The 22,608-nt window shown below is 39.3% G+C and overlaps 1 protein-coding gene across 2 annotated transcripts in view; it reads left to right on the top strand.

Moving 5' to 3' along the window:
- Positions 1–2,046: 2,046 nt before the first annotated feature.
- LOC124133525 (SIN3-HDAC complex-associated factor-like) overlaps positions 2,047–22,608 on the top strand; it is a 33,337-nt gene continuing 12,775 nt past the window's right edge. The window contains exons 1-2 of one of the 2 annotated variants that reach the window (XM_046497937.2): positions 2,047–2,331; positions 3,465–3,719. In XM_046497937.2, coding sequence (XP_046353893.1) covers positions 3,492–3,719 — 228 coding nt within the window. In that variant the 5' untranslated portion in view covers positions 2,047–2,331; positions 3,465–3,491. Of the gene's footprint in view, positions 2,332–2,935; positions 3,081–3,464; positions 3,720–22,608 lie in introns of those variants that run through there. The other variant, XM_046497936.2, reaches the window with a different exon arrangement.

Below are 22,608 nucleotides of genomic sequence, written 5' to 3' on the forward strand. Positions count from 1 at the left end.
CCTCAACAGTTTCGGTGGGACGCATGTCAATCGTCGGCGGCATATACATTTTTAAAATTACATTACGATCTGATTTTATTGCCGCCATGACGTGCACTACCATTAGGTGGTGCAATAGCCCGGTTCCACTCGTTTATACATCAAAAAGTGAAACTCTGACCTAATAAAAATAGTATTATAACTCGCAAATCCCTTTGCCAAAAAAGATGTGCCCCCGCTTGTCATTTGTCAAGTGATTTTTTCTTTCTTTTTTGATTATTTTTTTCGTATGAACACCTGTGAAGAATTCAAATGAAAATACATCCCTGTCCTCCATGCTTGTCGTGAGAACTGACTTGAAATGGGAACGAGGGTAATCTTTCATGCGCATGGTTTTCGTACATTGCGTGCTTGTTAGATGTAAATGACCGCACTTTTAACATTAAAAACGAAATAAGCGTGCTACATCAATGGGCCCGGGTTAAAATTATTTCATTCAGGTGTTTATATATGAAAATCTTGTATTTGTGTCGTTGGAATATTGTTTTATTAATTTTATCATAATTTTTATTAATATCCCAAATGTTTAAAAAGTATAAATAGCACCATGCAGTTTCAGTATGTTTGGTATCACGAGACAAATGGAGGATCTGATTGATTGGTATAGGTTCTGTGGTTATCTGTTGATTATCTCCCTTCCTCCGTAAGCAGTTCGCTGGTGACTCGTTTCGAGCTGGTTTTTGCCATGAGTTGACATTAGGCACTCGTCAACTTGATGTTATCACATGGACATCGCACAGATACTACCACGTGACAAGAAAAAGACACGTATATGAACGGGTAGCTACTTTCAATAACGGCAGCGGTAAAATATACACGTATTGATCTACTAAATATCATATAACTCTCAACCTATATAATATCCGTCATCCTCAACCTTACTTAACAAGATAGAACATAGTTCAACGTTTTAATGTTGAATGGTTGGAGGAGGGGTGGTGTGGGAGTGGTTGAGAGAAAAGGTGGTGGTGTGGGGGTGTGGGGGTGTGTGTGACTGGAATATGAACACATTATTATTTAAAAATACATTTCGTCGTTTAGTCTGTAAGAACCGTGTGTGTATGGTTAGACGTTTCTCTTTCCTTATTTGGAAAACCAAAATAATTTTTTGTATGCTCACGGGTTCGAAACGAGCATTTGTTGTGTATATTTTCAAGGGAAACAACTCTTTCTGCTCTAAAGAGGCATTCGCTCTAATGTCACTTTGATTATGCCTTTTCTTTAAATAAAATAATAATTTAAATAATATGTAGTGTATATATGCAGAAAATGAATTATTAACTTACGAAAGCAATTCAGATTATCTTATTCGATAACATTGTTAACGACAGCTAATAAACATCGAGTCAGCAAGCATCAGTTTCAATTGCCCACACAAATACGTCTATCTGAAAGTATGTTGCTTACAAATATATGGTAAATCAGTTAATTTTCAATATAACTTATACTATAGCACTGTCGCAATTCAAAGCAGTAATTTGATAATCAGATATATTCTGACGAGTAATTTAGGCGATATTTACCTTAACTATTTTCACCCAGTGGTGCATTTATGTTTCTAAATTCATATTGGAGTTCGATTTTAAGCTACAATACCTAAACCTATTAGTATAAAGAAGTATATATTTGCGTCAAAGTGGATCGAACATGGATATTAATATAGTGTATTCTCTAAATGTGCGCAAGCCGAAACTGATAAAACGATACGAGTTGTTTCCCTTTACATGACATGTAGCCACGCCTCCCTAAATATATTGTCAAAATGAGCAATTTACACGATAATTAGATGTTGGTTGACCATGGACAGCTTTGATATAAATGTAAATATATTTTATAAATGTGTATTGGAAGTTGTCATCTTTGTAATTTAATCAGATATGTCGTAACCGCTGTCGGTGTGTCTATTTCGTAGGAGGATTTCGGCCATTTAGTGATTGTTCGGCTGCTCATATCAGTTGTAAGGAAAAGTGAACATGACCATATAAGGCGCAGAGCCTATCAACACGCGGCGAAAGAGGTCACGTTTATATCAAAAACGGCATATTTATATTGTCTAACAACGTTTGGAATAACATTCATTTGGTAAGAAAAGTGTGTGGTAGAAGTCTGATCAAGTGACATCGTGTATTTTCATATTTTTCATGTCTGTCAGGGCGTGAGTGTGGGAAGTCGTAATTTGCATTACAAAAGCCCCGCACATGCGCATTCATTGAACAGCTGAGAAGCGAGGGTCGTGGCAACTTGAAATAAGACAGAGAAAAAATCTGTGATCCCAGTTCAGTCGTCAAATCGGTAAGTGACAACATTCATTCGGGATATATTTGTCAGTTTACAACATATTTTCATTTATTGAAACGATCTGTATCTTTGGTAGGTGAAGTTACAGCAAATTTTTGAACTGCGTATGTTGACCTTGTTTGATCGTTAGCTCACTTCAAAAAGTTTTTCCCGTTACTGAAAGTGGGTGTGGAACGCGAAAATAATGGATGATATTAGAATTTTTGATTGAAAATAGTGTGAAAAACAACTTTCAAACAAGTGTCAATGAAAATGGGTGACTGTCATAACTTTTGAACGTGGGTGAGAAGCCTCGTGGCACAAGCATGTACACGATTTGAGCTGCGCGTCACAAAGACGGTCCTTTGTTCGTCTTTTCGGCGGTAAAATGTACCCTTTCATCAACATGACATCACCCTCATGAGATTCAGAGTGAAAGAACAATCATTTATTCTATCAGTAACATATTTTGTTGATATATTTTGTGGTCCAGATTGTAGGATGTCGGCTTCTAAACAACCGAGACCTTTCTCGGCGGATGCATTTGCTGTGACCCAGTGACGGCTGCATAAATCATGAAAATGAGATGGTGTATAAATTTAGCCGGAATCTCCTAAGCTAGGTCAGTTTAAGTTCATCCTTACCAGCGCAGCAGTTGGGTTTTGCGTAACTCTTCAGTTTGGATGTAGTTAGTCTGTGTTATTGACAAATGTCAATTTGAAATAGACAAATTACTGACCATCGAATTATCATACATTGTTACGGTAAGTGTGTTAGAACGGGTGTTGTTTGTCGAGCACACTTTGGGCTCATGATTTTATCGCGAGCGTACCAGGTGAACTTACTTAGGGCGTTGAACTCGAAGTCTCAGATACTAATTGTACTAAGAGGTGACTTGTCAGTGGCGATACTGTCAATATCTGCAGATGGACAGACGAAATGTGTTATGTGAAGTAGAATGCCTGGGAATGTGAATTTCATTATGATAGTGCTGCTCGACGCGTGAGCCGGTGGTGTGAGTAACCCAAATCTGTGGGCGTTTGATTCATTTTGTGAATCATAATGAACTACAAGTGTCATTTCACCACTTCGATGTAGTATTTTAGTTGGATGAGGCTGTGTCTAAGGCTGTGCATTGTAAATTTCAGGTGTGGAAATTACCATAGGCAAGCATCATGTTTAGTTTCCACAAGCCAAAAATCTACCGCAGCATCAATGGATGTTGCATTTGTAGAGCAAAATCATCTAGCTCCCGATTCACTGACAGTAACAAGTATGAAGCAGAGTTTGAGAAATGCTTCCGAATTCGTGAAGAGAGAAGTGGCGAAATCTGCAATGCTTGTGTATTGTTAGTGAAAAGATGGAAAAAGTTACCTGAGGGCACCAATCGTCATTGGAATCACGTAAGTTTATTCACATTTGACAAATATTTATTTCCACCTCAGACGTGCCACTATGACAATATGTTGATACAATGATATTGATATCAGTAGATCTACATGTATATTATTCACAATAATATTGATATTTCATCTGTTGTGGTCAGTACCATGAAGGACATTTGACCGTTCAGTGGACGCTATTCATGCATTGTTTGAAAATGTTACACTTGTAAGAATGTTTATGAAAAATCACATACCATAACAAGTACCATTGCACTTGCTATTCAGCAGTAGTGTAAACAAAGCAGGGTATTTGACATGTTTAGATTTCAAATTGGTTGGTTGTTTTACCAAGGTAAGTAAATCAGGTCAGTAATTAGTTGTCACTTGTCTATATTTTGACAACTAACAAGCTTAAGTAACAGTAATGGTTGACTTAATGCTGTGTGACCCCTTGGCAATCCTACTGAGGGATAAAATGAGTCATTGTTTGTCATGGGTAGATTCACCCGGATGACACTACCTTTGTTGATGTGGAACAAAGCCAGTTCGGTCGTCAAGTTCATCAAATTTATAGTTACATTTACTGCTGTATTAATTTATGACATAACTGCATTTTATATTTCGGCATGTCATAGTTGTCAGGTTGTTGAACTATACTTCCCTCATTAGGCCATTAGACTTATGTTCTAGTGTCGTATTTCATGTAATGGTATCGTAAATGATTTCTTGTTTACCTGAGTTATGACAATAGAATTGTCCAAGATCTGGGATTTATTGCTTTCTCTGTTTCGAAGGGTCATGACATTATCATTGTTTGCTGTTTGTAGCCAGGGAATTTTGCGATTGGATTGGCCTCCTCAAACATTTCTTAAACTTTTTCTTCCTTTTTTTTAAATAGTTTTTGGCCGAAATGTAAATCTTATTTTTGCCCCATCTGCTAAGGAATGTCAATGATTGAAGGCAAAATATTTTTACTGAAGTCAAATACATTGCTTCAAACAATAATTCAGAGGCAGGTTTCATTAAAGTTAAAATGATTTCTATGTATTTACTGTAAATTTATTAATGTCATGTCTTATTTTGCCAGCAGTGGTTGTTGTGGGGTCCTGACTGTTTTTTCATTTCATCTCTTTGGCAATACATGACATATTTCCCTTTTTGGTGCCACTTTACTTGCTGGTCTATCAGCTAAAATTTATGAAATTCCTGCTAAAAATAGAACGGTAAACCGTTGCATCAAATCATGTGCATGTTTCATCACCAATCTGTTGTGAAGAAAATGCCATTATTTTCATAGCCTTCCTAGCAACAATTCCCTGTTGCATATTCTGAATTTGCAAGAATTTAATTTGAAAATTCAAATATCAACACAGTTGCAGAAATTGTAACAACGTTCGATATCTCTTGGAATTTCACATCTTTCTACTTGATGCTGTGAAGTGACACTTTGACCTGGTGTCAGAGGCAAGTCAGGCGAAGAATCAAGAGATAATGCTTCAAGTAGCTAATGCAGTAAATACTACGAACTATGTAACCTACATACTTCTAAGCCATGTTGGTTGGTGGAGTGTAGGCTAGAGTCGGTCATGTGGAAACCACTACTGAACCTTCCACTGTGACCTGGGATGGGCCGGGGAAAGGGTCTGTTGGCTGTGGCTTATCATTAGGAAAACAGCATCTATAGAAATGTATGTTATGATGCACTCGGCAAGTATTTTGACATGTACTTATGTGACACCCACGTGTTATAACATGACTGGAATTTTTTGTTCGGAATTTTGCGGTCAACAAGTAAACATCTGAGAGGCGTATTTTTCTAAACATGTGCATCGGATGTGATAAACAAAAGATTATTGTTACAGAACTAATCACTAATCACAATCCTGTCGAATGAGACCTGATATATATATATATATGTCATTAAAGTGTCATTTAATGTAATTAAGGGTCATTATCTCATAATTAATGGTAGCAGTCTTATTCAGTTTGTTTCATTCCCTGAATGGTATTTTGAAATGTTGGAACAGATTATGTTTGATAAGCTAAGATGTCTGCCAGCATAACAGCCACAGTATATCAGATATGACAAATGTTGATGCACACCACGCATGAATCCATGTTATATGTTTAGCTAGCCTGGGGCTATTACATTAGATGTACATGTAGATACGCAGTATACCACGTGTAGCTTAGTGGAATTCCAACCCGGCACACTCCTCAATGTCTACACAGCCTTCACAGGAGGTGTAACCCAACACCACCCTCATCAGTAGATAGCCCTCTCTCACATGGCAGAAATGCCATACATATACATGCATATAGCAACTCCTCCTGCTCCATAAAACGTCAGGTTTTGTGACGGCCAGCTCAACATTTAATGCACTTTTATACAAACAATCAACAATTTTGGAGCGAGACTTTGAGTCGCTGTGAATTGGTTACTCCCACCAACACTAAATCATTTTTGATACCCAATTTATAAGTTATAAATGTGATGCTTTGTTGAAGGAACTGTTTTTGTGTTAAGTGTTTTCAAGGATCATGAGGGTTAAGTTAAAATTTTGTGTTCTTTGTTTCTCAAGTTTATGTATATCTTAATGAGATGGTAAACATGTTTTGAAGCTGAGGGCGTCAATTTCGACACCCTAGAGTATGCAGCTTGTATAACGGAAGTAACTGTGAGACGTAGTCAAAGGGTTTTCATTGGTTGTGTAGGAGTGATACTCGGTAAACAGCACTTGTCATTCAATGTAGGTCACAACAGCTGGACGTTATGACAGTCAATTTTGATATTACGAACAACTGAATACGTCATTGTCAGCGAAGTAGCAACATGGTATTGCCAATAACAATAACATTCAGCGAAAAACCTCTTCTTGGAAAATTCCACGGCTTGGTAATCATTCAATATTTGTATATGTATTACAATTGTATTGATAAGATTGAAGCTTTATAATGTTTATTTAGATAAGACTTTACCTGACAGGAAAATATTTTCAGTAGTTTGTATGAGTGAAAATAATTGCCTCCATGGCTTCACTGGCCGAGTGAGTTGTTCAAATATTAATTATTTCTTGGTCAGGTTTGTGTACAAGAATTTACAGAAAGACAATGTGGAAATTCTTTGAATGGATTATGACTGCATCGGTCATTGACACTGCTACTGCAATGGTATTTTAAACCGATAATGGCTTCTTAATTATTGATCATCAGGTCAGAGACTGCTCTTTTTGCCAGTTTGTTCACACAGAAGCCATCTGTTAGGATTTTCGTTGTCTCGACAAGGATTGTTCACATTAGTCACTATCTTTCAGCTGAGATTGATAACTTGATACAAAATAGGTTTTATCAAGTTTATACTGATAAAAACATTGATGAATTTTTTTTCTCTTGTGCATGATTAATAAATGTACCGGTATGTGATCTAGGGCCCCTAGAATGAAATAAGAGTGATTTGAGATTGATTTCTTTATTGAAAAGGGTACCAATATTTTCATGTCAATAGATGTGATTGTTTGAATAATTACTGAAGATTGTATGAGATAGGAAGAGCTGGTTTGTTGCTTGTAAGAAACAAATAAGGAAAACTGATTAAGATTTATCGATGTTTAAATATAACGTAACAAGACATCCCTATCTACACTGATCATAGCTGATGGTGCCAACTGGCTCTCCAGCAACTTCTAAACTGGATTGAAAGTTATTTCAAGCGAACATATCCTTGACTGAAAAAAGACACTTCTGCCTTCCTACCAACCCTCATTTTCTGTGCCATGAATACGGAACCACAACATTTAGTTTTTCTGGGCTTAAAGATTGCATGGCACTAACTGTCACTTAGGATTTAATTTAGGCAACAACCTGCTTTTCAACATGCACACTAGCGATACGGCGAAGTCTGTTTGAAAATGGCGGTGTATGGAGCCGTTTGCTTTTCCAGCCCTAGTCATACTGTGGGTATTTATCGAGCAAATGAGAAAGGCACTCGGTGAATGCAGAGGTCATGCCCTCTGTGAATGAAAAAGAAAAGCTTGATTATTGTGGAATATGTCAGTACTTGATTTGGTGTTCATGTCATTGGCTGGGCTTGGTGACAGATGAACATTATCTATGCATAATTTTGACGGCTATGAATGTCTTTTTACTAATGATCGTCATTGATTGGTGGAATCTGTATTTGACCTGTCAGTTGACATTGTGTGTCTACCATGTTGATTACATCCATACGTAACATGCTGGTGGGCTGTCAGCCTGTCTGAAATCTCGGTGTGTTGACACTGAAATTGATGACTTGGAGTCAAGACCACTTGTCAAATACTTGTAGCTAGGTAATTGGGATTTACAACTCGCCATTCAGTCTGTGTACATTTCATTTTCAGATAAATATTGGTTTTATCTTTCGACAATTAAGTAAGTGTTAATGATCAAGCTTGTTAGAGTTAATGTCATCAAAGCAAAGAAGTGTTTTTTAGCAATTCCCTTTGAAGATGTTCCTGAAGACTGTAGGTACTTTTGTCATGTATATTATCTGTTTTGAACAGTGTCTCTAAAAGTTTTTGGATCTTGTCAGCGTTAGAAATTGGCACTAGTCCCATAGTCCTTGCCAAACAGCAAGTAGAAATTTTTCCTTTTTAAGGGTTTTGCCATGTGTTATCATTATGAGGACTAGTGGGCTAAAATTGTTAGTGGGTGAAAACATTGAATTTTGGTGGAAATCTGTATTTCAATGATTCCTCCAGATATGGAATTCATGATCGTCATCTAATTTTCTGATGACACTTCCTTGTAACGTAGGCATGAACGAAGGATAAACTCTCCTAGACCTGTCGGCCATTTCGGCTGTTATCGCTTCGAGACATTCAGGCAGCCTAACCTAATCTGTCTCTGGTCAGTTGATGTTTCAATCAGTCAAAATCTCAGTGGGCATCTGCATAACCAATTGGCTTCAACCACCAGGAGATAGGGAAGCACAATTGCAGCTTTCAGACCAAATCACTGTATCGCATGTGCAAGTTTCGAGTATCGCCTTGTATCATAACACTGTCAGGCAGGTTTGATGGATGATACCCAACTGCCACTCTGGACTGTCCACTTTATTGTGGCCAAAGTCTATGGGTGGACGTCTAATTTCACATTATAATGAACAATAGCCGCTAATCAGGGGTTTGACCATATCCTGCTTTGCACTGGGCTGTGCCAATCAGTCGCATGGCCTCGAAACACCATAGATGGGGTCACAGTTAGTGAAGATGGCCCCAGAAGGTCAGAGGTCATGTCTGCCTTGAAAGGTTAGAGCAGTGTATTATGGAATGTGAGAAGTCTGTAGCTGGGATAATGGGAAGGGGGACCTGGGGTGGTGGAAAGAGGGGGAGACAGACAGATGATGCTGAGGATGATTACAGAGGGGCAGGATGGGGCTAAGATTAGTTTGGCTTTAGAATCTTCTGAGACCGGGCAGCAGGAAATAGAGATTGGTCTTTTGCTGCCTGCAATTACAGATAGTCCCAGTTTTAGTCTGTGGTGCAGTGTGATTAAATTCCCAGAGCAGAGATACCAAGTCAGGAGCAAATGAAAAGAGTTACTAGTTGAGCTTGCCAAAAAATGTCATGAAAATTAGGCAGTGTTGATCAGTGATTTTGTTTTTTACGATGATTATATCATCATTGCTATGAAATCCGATGACTTTCTGACTTATCAGAGGGATTCGTGACTAATGGCCACTATTTGTGTGCAGGCAGACTGATTGAATTGGTAAAAGTGTCTTTTTCTGTGCAGTCAGCAATTTTGCCGTTAGTTTGTGTGCTTGAGAGAACATTTATTTCTGAATTCCAGAAGTAAATGGGATCTGTCTGGGTGAAAATGAAACTGTAACATGTAAGTTGGAGTGCTCTAGAATTATGTTTCACTGTTATACCATCACAAAGTAGAAATGGAAAATGGATTTGTTTTAGCATGAAAGTCATTCTTTGCAAGTAATGGAATGAAATAGGTCTGTTATGATAACTAAAACAATATAGATAGAAGAACATCCTCATATCTTCAGGTAAAAGTGCCATGTAATTTGATAACCTGGTAGGCTCATGCTTGTATTGGCATGAATTCTTGAAGGTAGCAAGCATGGTCACACAAGTGATGTGGACACTCCTAATGGCTATTTGTACAGCTTGTCTGAAGGAATACTTGTAATGGTGGCTGTGATAGTTTCCAGATGGGCAGCCACTGACCCACAATGGTCATCCTAGCTAAGTAGTAGATGGGTCGTTATGCCAGAACCTTTGTACATGCTTATGGTAATGTAGCTGCAGTTATGGTTGATAACACTAATGGATTTATGCCATTCAATAATGGAAACTATCATGTGGGAATGTGTCTAGTAATGATCAAGGCAGTTAGTACAGAGGTTCATTTGTCACAAATTGTTAGTGACCAATGGCCAACTGAAACTCATATGCAGGCTTGCGAGTGGAACTTAACACTAGATCATTCTGTGTTACTAATTAGGAAGGAATTCCTACAACCAACCTGATGCCAGAATTGAAGTTCGGTCTCCAGCAACCCATACTTGCCGTAAAAGGCGACTTTGCTTGTCGTAAGAGGCTCCGGCGGTCAGGTTCGCTGACTTGGTTGATGCATGTCATCATATCCCATTTGCGTGGGTCGATGCTCATGATGTTGATTACTGGATTGCCTGGTCCAGGCTCGATTATTTACAGACTGCCGTCATATTGCTGGAATATTGCTGAGCTTGGCGTTAAATAACAAACAATATTATGTATTTTCTTATTTTAAAGATATTCCATTTAGTCGTGGTTCAATCCCTGTGCTCTCATTCAATGCCTGGTAATGTTCAAATTAATTAATTTCACAGCTTGATGGGAAATAGCCAGTGATGGATGAGATTGTTATATTGTTGGTTGGTGTTTGGCTTGGGGGTAGTTACATATTCAAGATGGCTGCTGACTGTCATCTATCTTGATGACCATCTGTGACCCCCCCACCACCACCCCAGCTCCACCACCACTGATCCTTATCAACCATACAGGCGTGCTGATACCAGCAGCCAGTATGGTCTGCATGGCACAACTCCCCAAATAATTCAGCTGTCCACATCTTTGAAATGAAGACAGGACACAAACTGTCACTATGAACGAACACACTAAATATGTATCCAGAGGAAAGTTGATGATTAAATATGATCCATGTTGAAATGTCAAGGTAGTTTACTGTACCAGGAAGATAGCGGTATGGTATCTGTTGTGACCTGAGTGCATGGATATCAGTGTAGCTGAATTTCTTTAAATAAATTTCTTGCACCTATTGGTATTGGTTCAATCTCTAAAAAATGTTGCTTGGTTTGTTGTTTAATGCCGCACTCAGCAATATTCCAGCTATATGACAGCAGTCTGTAAATAATCAAGTCTGGACCAGACAATCCAGTGATTGATATCATGAGCATAGATCCACGCAAATGGGATTGATGACATGCATCAACTAAGTCAGCGAGCCTGACCACCCAATCCCGTTAGTCGCCTCTTACGACAAGCATAGTCGCCTTTTTAGGCAAGCATGGGTTGCTGAAGACCTATTCTACCCCGGATCTTCATGGGTCCTCTAAAAAAGTATGTATGCTATGAGTAAGTTTCCAAAAATTAAGTCAAGGGGTCCTTGTAGGTTTCTACATTCAAATGCCATAGGAGCAAACACGAGGACCCCCTTGATTTCTAAAACTGTTGTTTATAGATTTAATAGTATATTACTGGTTCTGGATGAGCACGTTTACGATTTAAGTTGAGCTAGTCCACTGCTCAATTCAGACAAGGAGAAAACAAGTTGTCCTTCAATTTGACACCAAATATCAGGACAGTGGCCTGTCTGACCCTGGATGGCAATGGTGGGAATGTTTCATCATCATTAGCAAAACTTTATTATAAAAGATGGTTTGGTTTAGTTAAATAAATTTACTAATTTGTCTGTAATCTTAATAACCATCTTTATCATGTCACTAAGGATGTCTTTAAGGAGAGCCCAAACACGCCTAAAACTTGAGACAGTTACATACTTGGTGTGATAACACCTATATCTCATGTCCACATCCATACAAGGAAGTGACCTGTAATTGGAGTAAATTGGCATCAAATTTGGCAGCTGGTGATACATGGGGGAGGATGTCTGATTATGCCTCATAAAACTGACATATGCAGCAAGCGATTATGGCCAGGCCAGGCCAGGCCTCAATTCTCTCTCTGTCCCCTTAACATAATAAAGGTTTAGGGAGAGCCAGTGGCCACATGGCTGGCAGATGGCAGGGTCAGGGTTTAGCTTTAGGGATCTACATTACATAATAAACCAACCCCCTTTACCACTCCCACCCTTGAAGTAATGTGGCATCCCTGGACTAATTAGCAGTGCTTGGCTGATTGCTTTAGGCTTCGGTGTCTTTAGTTCATGTTTCAGTAACTGAATAGGTCTTCATTAGTATTGTGATGTAACACAACACGGGTCATTGTGTCTTAATTGTCTATTGTTCCCACTGGTGTTTTGTTGTTGTGTTAATCTTTGTACTGTGCATCTGCATGTGTACCCATCTGGTACAGGCTGGTACAGAAATCTCGTGATACTGGCTTGTCAGTCAGCATTTATTGTAGACATGACTTTGCCTATTGCAGCACCACTTGGGTACAGCTTTGTGTCATATTTACATGAGATGAAACCTATACGAACTTGTACAGAAATTGCTTATGACATACTGATATTGGTATGTGGAAATTGCAATTTTCAAAAATTCTGAACAAGCTCTTAAAAGGAAGTGTAGTCATATTTAAAAATAAGGTTGATGGTCATGGGTCGTACTATTGCACAATAATAATAACAAAATATTAAAAAGGTCCTTGGATTAAAATACTACACCACAAACCGGAAGAAAATACTGTCTTCAGTTTGAAGACTGAATGCCGATTGTAAATTTAAGTTTTGGGGAACAAAGAGATAGCTATCAGTCTGAATCCTATTCATCTAAATTCATTCATCGTGGTAGCATTTGCCAACAGTTGCATATTGCATGCATATGCACTACAGCGAGGGACAGTGACCGGCGCATCACTGCACGCCTGTTCACTCTCTAGTGCATAAGTACTACTGCCTCTAGTACTGTCTGCCTGTTGAGTTTATTGAGTACCAAGTCGATCGATGTGTTTATTCAGTGCCTCACTGACTGGTAGATTGCCGTCAATGGATCTGGCATCGATTTATTCAAAATACTATGTGGGATGCTGATAGGGCAGTGAGTCTCATGCGCTTAACATTCATGGTGGCTGAACAGGACTAAGACTGGCTTGTGAAGGCGGTTGCTTTTGTGCACCGCCTGTGTTTTGCAGCATTGTCGATAATTTTCAATTAAGAAGATTCCCTGCAAGTCTTGAGTGATCCCAGTTTTCCCCATGGCTTTACGGTTTTCAAACTGTTGTATTGATCTGAAAGCAGCATAATGATATTGTCACGATTCATATTCATGCATGCTTCAGGTAGAGCAAACCACACATCTTACCATTCTCATTTCATGTATGGCTTCTGGCCAGTGAGTTGAAGAAGTAACTGAGGAACAAAAGGCCATTTTACCTGCTCTGTTAGTCTGTCATACAGACCCTGAAACAAAAACAAATATATCCAATACAGCCCATGCAAGTCTAAAATGTTTGGCAAGTCTAGATTACTGCAGTACCTGAAAATAAGGAAAGTCTCTGTGCTCCTTTTTATTATATTTTATAACTATAATTTAACAACTGTTTTTTCTTTAAAATATGTTCATTTCAGAGACTAGATGTTAGTCTCCTTCTCTGTTAAAGCAATCTCGACTTGATCTGTTCGCTGACACTTTCCAAACCATTAATTGCTGAAATTTGCCTTTTTATGAGAAATGTCTCAATAGTCCTACTCAAGCAAGGTTGATGGTTTTGTAAGGCTCTGCACATGCATGCATTTTGATGCACAAGAAGTTAAAATCCATATTTCCATGTGACAAACAGCAAAACATTAATAATGGCATTGAGAGCAATGACCCACATGAAACAGATGTCTATGACACTTTGTAATAGAGAACCTTCTGGCTGTTGTCTTCCAGTATGAGCACGAGACCCTCACAGTGAATTCTTTATTCTCTAATGGGTATAAAAATCAATGTAAGGAGGAGGCTTCCTGCTTGGATGTGTGTCACTGTGCTATGGGCTTAGCTTCAAGAAAACCCTGCTATCGAGCCAAGATGCATGTAGCCATCGTAATTTGACGTTGCATTGCCAATTTGTGGATGTTTTCGAGGCAATATTATTATTAGAATACTACAAGCTGCTTTTGTCTCGTCTACAGTTATTACACCTAAGGCAATTTCAGGCCATGTTCTTGCCAGGACAAGGAAATTGTGTAGCTATGGATATAGGGTTGTGCATTTTCTTCATTAAAATTGTAAGAAAACTGTGATATTAAATGATGACATTCAGTGTCATTTAGGACCTGTAGTATCAACGAGTGTATTGATGTCAACTTCAGTGTTTCGGTATAGAAGCTCGTACATTTATCAAACAAAAACTGAAACATTGCAGAAGGGAACAATGAAGTTGAAATCCGTAAGTCAACTTGGTCTCCATTAAATGATCTTCAACTTGATGAGGGTGACATTTTATATGCACATTTCATTTCCTACCATGATAACAATTTGATTTGGTGTTTAAAGTAAAATTATTAATACTGGTTTACATATAGTGATTGTGATATAGGGGGTAGGCTTTTGGATGGGAAACACCCTGAAGTTAGCACTGGCAAAAATGGAACCTCCCCAACCCTCCCCTCCTTTTTAAAAAAAATATTTTGTTGAAAATCCTGGATCCACAGTTGAGTTGTGTTTAAAAACAAACCCTGATAGCCTTGAAACCAAGCCACTGGGTGATCAACATGGAGGAAATTGAATTCATCAATATTCTAGAATTATGTCTGAATAGTCTGCCTAGGTTTGAAAGAGTTGAAAATCAATACTTCTAGCCTGGTATCTGGACCAGGAATACAGGCCTACTCAACCCTCCATGTGGCTGAAATTTCCCCTTTTGTTTAGTCTGGCCACTGGTCAGTGGGTATTGAAAACACTGACCAAGAAAAAGCTGTGTTAATCAAACAAGGCTGACCATGTGTCCAATTGAGGGGGAAACATGACCTAAATAGGGTCAAAAAGCAAGGGCCAGGAAACTTCAAGATGGCTGCTAGCTAAGGTTGATGAAGAAGCGAGCATGTGAACTCCTGACCTTCCTCAGTTGTCTTGACTGGCCTTGATTGGCAGGCCAGCCTGTCACCTGAAGGAATCCTCAAATGGCTTTTCAACCTGCAAAATTGAATAATCCTCTTTCTTTGGTTTCTTGCCTTGGTTAAATCCATCTGGTTTGAAAATTGAGTTAAGTTGAGTATTAGCTTGGATGAAACATAAACATAGGTAATTAGGATGTTTAACAGAATATAACTTAAATGAACTTTGAAAAAAATTATTTATTGTGTAAATTTGTAAACGAACACTTGATAATTCTTTGCTAACAATGATATTCTTTCTTTTGGATTGGCTTTACAGAAATATTTTTAGCTTAGAAACTTCCCTTAATGCTATGCCTATGTCTTTTATACACATTATGAGAACACCCCAAAGGTACATGAAAGGTACAAAAAGATACAAGCTTTATTGTGCCAAAGTTAGATGTAGAAACAGTGACAACAGTCTATCAACTATATAAACAGATACATGATAAGTCAGGATTACAACACTAAATACCAATACAAAATATTATGTTATGACCTGGGATAATCTATGATAAATATTTCAGATTGCATGTCAACTTCATTCAACGATTGGAAAAAAACTTAGTAATTTCGTATGATCTACTACATAATCAGGCTAATGAATACAAATGAGGGTGAGATGGAGGTTCCCTGGAGAACAAAAGCAAAGATTCCTTTCTCTTTCATTTCCTGTGTTGTCCCCTTGTTTGACCAACTGATAGATGACCCCTTCCCCTCCCTCTCCCTCTCCCCCTCTGTCCTGAGCAACTGACCGACCTTTCCTAGGTGTCAGCCAGTGTTCACTCTCCCAAGTGAACCCACGCTACTAGTTCTAGTTCGCCAGTGACCAGTGCTGGTGTACGTGAAACAACACAGGTTCACCCTAGGCCTGCCATTTTGCTGGGTTGATGGTGTGTGAACAGATTGACCATTTGTCATTAGACATGATATGGGGTGGCCATCATATTCAATATTAATATCAGTATTATTGACAAGTATTTCAAGCTTAATTTGCACCTGCATGAGATTATTAAAATCTCTATCGAGGACATCCCTCATCTTGGCCAAGCCAGCATGGTGGGAAGCACTATTGTCAATATTTCATACGATGTTCTTCTGGATTATGTGTGGCACAGTTGGAGGACTTTCATGATAGTCCCTGACATGCAAAGTCAGCTAGACCAGTAGAGATGTCGTTTAAGAACATCCTCCCCGTGAAGTCTGAAATTGATGCAGTCCTAGGAAGTGTTAGAAATTTATGATGGAGGTTAAGAATCCTTGTCAGTGATAGAAAGTATGTGGTCTCTTCAGGGTTACCCTAAACTCACTCGCTCACTCCTGTATTGGGTTGTGCGGAGTTAGGCCACGTTTCACATGGCCATGTAGTCATCATTTTATAATTCAGATATTCTGAAAGCATATTCAAAGTACCCAGTTCTATTAATCACCCCAAGGGATCCCAGTGCAGAATATCACAAAATGGCTGCTCAATTCAAATAAGAGAAATCGCCTCAACTCAGACTGGCTGTTCGTGTGTCATCATCGTACCCTGATGTGCCACTGACGTGTATTTACTCAAATATAAGTCCATGGTTGTTTGTATTGCTATCCTTATAATTGGCAAGTCTAGATATATGCGAACAGTCCAATGATGCCAGTCTTTTATGGGGAGAAGTTGTTCTTATATAATCTAGAAATAAGTATATAAACTAGTAATCATTGCCTTAGATACTTGTGCATGTCCAGGTGACAGACCACTGTGACACAGCTGTAGTATTGCAGATAGACTTGCACAAGTCTCTAAGGCGATAAATATTAGTTTAAATCATAATTTCAAGATTATGTAAATAATAAGAACAAGTTGTTCCTAAAAGAAACTGGAGTCCTTACTGTTGACCTATGTACACTTGCCTATTAGGAGGATAGAATTACTACACTTCCATGGACGTATCTTTCAGTACTGCTTCAGTTGGAGCAAGGCTATGTTGCAGACTACCAACAGAATTATACTCATTCATGGTCCCAAACCAGGTGTTTCTGTAGACACAGAATACATACATTTTGTATGCATGTACATGTGAGAGTTTATCACGGCAGACAAGCAGTATTCAAGCTGCATCACATCAGCATGTTATTAGGTCTGGGTCAGGCACACCTGGTGCCGGACAGCATAAGCCCTGATCCAGATTCAGTTGCCCATACCTTATCCAACGTATTAACCTCCAGGCTCCAATAGGCACCCCCTTACCAACTGCAAGGCATAGATACAAGATCTTATTGCACAAACTTTTCATGTAGTGACATAGACAATATTCTATAAACTATATGAACAGATACATAATTTGTCAGGATAACAATACAATGTGTTATGTTATGACCTAGGATTATCAATAAGTATTTCAGATTTATATGAGGTGTACATGAAAGCAGATTATTTTTATGTTACCTGGTTCATTAGTTTAAAAAAGTAGACTAAATATTTCTCTGTGACGGTTTTTGAAATAATCATTTATCAGATTAATTTAGATTTAAACAAGAAGTGCCTTACATCTGAATATTTATTACAAATCAGTAAGTAATCTTTTATAAGCGACCCCGACTAAGACCGAAAATTTACATGACAGTCAATATTTTCTTGTTTGTTTAACCAATTGTTTTCACAACAAATAACAGTGTTGAAGGGTTTTATCACCGCCTTGAAACTATTATCCAAAAGGTTTAAGTTTTCATCAAAGTTTATACTACGTTTGTTCCCTACTGCTCGATCTTGGGCAATAATTTAACCCAATGTGTATGGTTCTAATAAATGCCCCCTATTGTAAACTTTCAAAGTGCTTGAGGTGCTAAGTACGGTGAATACGGTATGTAAGAAGTTAAGAACTCTTTTCCGTGTGTTTCCAGGCTTGATATTGCTTTAATGAGGCCAAAAGGCCAAATAGTTTCACCTGCTCTGTTAAACTTGTATTATTGTATTTGGTGTAATAAGCGCCTAGGGCGATATTTGCTAATATATTGGCTAGTGAACAATCCTAGTGAACAATCCTAGTTAGCACCCCTTCCGATTGATCAATGTACGCTTATCTATTCGTGTATAATACAAACTCGTGTGTTATATGCATTAAGCACCCTTAATTATGGGCAATTCAATTCTGGGAAATATATCTGTCGTTTATAATGTGCACAGACTTTTCTTTTGTATCATTTCAAGCTGTCAGGATAAGCCACGAAACTTACAATCTTTCTACTTTGTTTTTTCTCCCACCAAAATTATATTCTAATAACAGCCCCGTATTTGTAATTTTGAGAGTGCCCTGGGCGCTTACTACGTCGAATACGGTATCAGCAATCATCACATCACACAATGATGGAATAGAAAGGTGTATGATCATGGGTGTCAGAATCGCGGCTTTATGCTTCCTGTTATGAAGATTGGGACACCTCTGCTTTGTCCTATCCGCAGGTGAACTAGGTCTGACAAAGGTGATAAAGATGCCCGGAATGACAAACGTAAAATATGCTAACATGACAACAAGGTGTTACTGTGGCCGATGAAAGCTGTGGGGCAGACAATCTACCAAAGTCCCATCACTGATATCCAACAGGTTCTGGTTATGGGGGCATTCCCTTCCTGTCTCGTTTATTTTGAAAATAAATAGCACCAGTCACATTTATCAACTGATGGAAAGAATTTTCCACTTTTGTCATTTCATTACCAGTTCAATTTAGGTAGGAATTTATGGATGTCCACACAACACAGCATGCCGGGGCCCAGGCCGAAGCTACATGCTTGGCAGGTAATTGGCAAAGATGACTAATTGGCTATGAATTGAATGTGGCATGTTGACAGGAAAGTAGCATCCCTTGATAGGATGGTCAGTTGCCACACGCAGCCGTTCAGCTCAATAATATTGACATCTGCTGTTTGAGACTACATTGTGATTGAACTCAGCAGCACCCAAGATAACCTTTCTGTAATGTTCATACCCAATGAAAAACAATGTGAAGGAATTTAAAACATGTTTCGTAAACAGATTGTTGTCAATGGTATTTCAAGTTTTCTGTTCTACTCCAGTTGAAAACTGAATTCCTTCAGTTAAGACATTTGTCTAAAGATGTTGACAAGCGGTAAATATAGTACCAAGTTCAGTCCAGTTCAGCTGCATCTTCTGGAACTGGGAAACTCATCACAGTTGTACATTCCTTTGAATACAGTAACAAATATTTCTTGCATACTGAAAAAACTCTCCTGACCTGGTAAGATCTATTTTGGGTAAAGAATCCTCATTATGAGTGGAGCATGTCTACTCCAACTTTTCCTTCTGCCAGGTGTCGCTAAGCAGATGGCGTACATGACTATCACCACCTATTTCGACTTACTCTTCAGCTAATCTATTTCTGAAGCAACATCGCCATCAGGGCCAACGACCTGCAGCATAGGCAGTTGCCTTATGTCCGTTCGGCCCAGTCCACCAGACTAACACCTCTGCTCTGAGGTGTTTGATTTAGGCTAATATATGCATGGTGGAATTCGGTCAAAAGATGCAGGTTGCTTGCTTTGTTGGATTGACCTGATGGATGCTGTATTGGCAGGAAGCAATTCGGTCAAATTATGACTAGTGGCAGGGCTTAAGGATAGCCATGTAAAATGATCCGATGGGGGACTGCTGTACAAACAAACCGATGGTGAATTCCCTGACTGGTTTGGGGCACTGGGTCTTTTATGGTTGTTGTTGAAGCATCTGCTGTTGATGTTTCTTTGATCTGGCCAGTATGGATTGTCGTTTAGATCAGATATAAGGAGGTTTGGATACAACATTAACATTTGTGCTGGTTTAAATAGATCACATCTCAAGCCTGTTACAACTTAAATGTAGGTGTTTCAAAATGTATATATCCCATTCGTCTGCTTTGTCAGCATAGTACACACATTTGAATATGTTCGGGTTGATAGTGGAACAAACGAATTGCGACTGTCAACACCTTCAAGATCATTTTACTTCTTGCCAGGTTTCACATTGTTCACTTAGAGATGGTAGAATGGTTAGGCTGTCTAAAGCTGTAAAAACAATGGAAAAAGTTTCCAAAAATCAATGTTTTCTTGTTTCCCTCTCAAGCAGTGGAGTTTTTGCTGCGGCAATATTTACATGCAGTGATGCAAGTGTTTAATTCAATGTCAGTCGGTGGACTAGGTTAAACCAAGTATTTGTGTACATGGTGTACAGTAAGAAACAGAATATCAGCCGGCCAATACTTGACACTACAGATTTCATGCTTGTTCAAAGCCAGCCCTCGAGTCTGCCAAGCCACCATTCTGAATATGCGAGACCCCAAATTAGGTTGCGTCTGCCGACAGTGGGAGAAGAGAGCCATCAGATCAGAGGGTGAATGCCCTCCAATGCTGCATTATAATTTCCTATGCAGCTCAACTCGTCTGCCTCGCACAGAGGGCTGTCAGCGGATTAGGGGCCATGTCTGCAAACATCGATGCATGCTCCAACCATACTAATGCATTTTGTGAAGAAATTTGCTGTTATGCTGAAATGATCTCGGTGTAGCTGCATAGGTATCTGTGAGCTAGTGTTACCGCCAGTTTTAGTGTCCGACAGTCTATTAATAGCCCAGCCACTACTGTGGTCAAACTATTCTGAGGCAGGACAGATCAATACTAGCTGGTAATTGATTCTGTGGAAGCATGCAGACTGAAAACTGTAATTTTGTCAGATGTAACTTGCGCTGTGATAAAAAGCACATTGCTGTCTAATTTTCTTGTACAAGGAAGAGCATAATTCATCAATAGATCATCCAAGCCTATCATTACCTGTCAATTTCAAAGGAATATATATTTAGAAATTATTAGTTTTGCATTTCATGTGTGGTGAGATGGTTTCTTTGTCAGGCATTAGAGTATCTACAAACAGGCAGAAAATGAGATATTTTCTGGATAAATTTTGAAGGCCACTTTGGGCTGTTCAAGGATGCCATGTGACATTCCGGATTGAAATTGCCAGGCTCAAAGTTACAATGTGGAATAAATTATCATTAACATAATGTATGAAGTTGAGAGGTGAGGTGTAACATTAATAGCAGGATTCATAGGAGTGAATAACTGGGAGCCGACTCTCGGGGAAAGCGTGACCTTCACCTCTTCAATACACATGCAAAATATTCAGCCGTTTGTGTCTGAGCAAAGGAGAGGAGTTGGTTGGGATGCTGACTGCAAACAGGGCACCTGTTTTGACAGTGGGTAAATGTCTGCGCAGATGCAGCAGCAAGCCGTCAGTTGCAGCACCACGTGTTGCAGCAGCACCACCAGCGGCAGCCACCTCGCATGCACGCTCAGCCTTACATGTGCACTGCACTTGCTCATGTTACTGTTTCTTCAACTGCTGCATTCTTTATAAACATTGACTCATAGGGAGCTGGTTAAAACGTAACTTGAGTGGCTGCCGCTTGACATGAACAATGAGTTTTGTAAGCGTGATAAATCTGCAAATCTTTGACTGTACATAGTGGCAGTGGGGCAGACACAGTGGGTCAGTGTGTTAGTATGTCGGTCTCACCGGCCTGCCCCACGGCTGGCCGGCCGGCGGGCATGTAACGGTACTGTAATATAGGATCGCTTGCATTGCATGGGGGTGAATCTGTTTCCTGTCAGGCCCCTCCCCACAACTGTTTACCCCCTGCCCACAGTAACACCGGAGACACCTTGCCACCTTTGTTGCTCTTCAAACCACTGATAGAGGTCAATCATGGCAGGTCAAGGGGTCCTTGTAGTCGTCCCTCTTTCAAAGTATTCTATGATTCAAACATGCTTACGTCAGATTCATGATTCCAGGTTTTTATTGGATTCTCCTTCTTTATTCATTTCTTTCTATTTCGTCTTTTCCGTTTCGTCTGCCTTTACCTCGTCCCAATTGTGTCTGGGACTGTTTTAGTGTTCCTTTCTTCTCGACCCCTAGTAGGCATAGACACGGCCACTAGTAGTTACAGTCTAGACAGATTTGGTGTTCAATCCCCAAATCTAGTTTTTACATACCCACTAGTTCGAAATGAGCTTTGGACTTGTTGTATATGAACAGTGGTATCTGCTTCATAGTTGTTGCCTTGGTACAATATGTGAAGCCCATTCATGAGGTTGAATGTGTGATATGGCTTGATTATTACTTATGCCATACTCATTACTCACTCACTCACCCAACATTGTTGGTGTCCACTCCTCCCCTCTGCCCCTCCATCCCTTACAACTTCCTCCACCCCTTCCTCCATCAAAACAGTGCCGTGCGCACACTACAAACTCTTTGTTCAACGTATATTTCATGCCAGTCATCACAGGTCTAATTAGAAAACTACTCCTGGCACAATGTCAGATTGTGGAGTTTCCATTCAGTGATTTTTCTGGATCGTTTTTAACGGGACCCAAGTTATCCAAGACAAACCCCATCACAGAAGAGATAGTGTTTACAACCTTCACTCATTCACAACTTCTTGTGTTGGACCCAGTCCAGTGGTAGCGTCACAATTGCCAACAAACTGTTTGTGTCTTGTCTAGAAACGGAACTTTTTCCCTTGTTTCCTGCCAACTATGTGATTGATACTGATG

This window comes from Haliotis rufescens, unplaced genomic scaffold, assembly GCF_023055435.1.
Source record: "Haliotis rufescens isolate VD_foot unplaced genomic scaffold, xgHalRufe1.0.p SCAF_5, whole genome shotgun sequence".
In the NCBI taxonomy this organism is placed as follows: domain Eukaryota; kingdom Metazoa; phylum Mollusca; class Gastropoda; order Lepetellida; family Haliotidae; genus Haliotis; species Haliotis rufescens.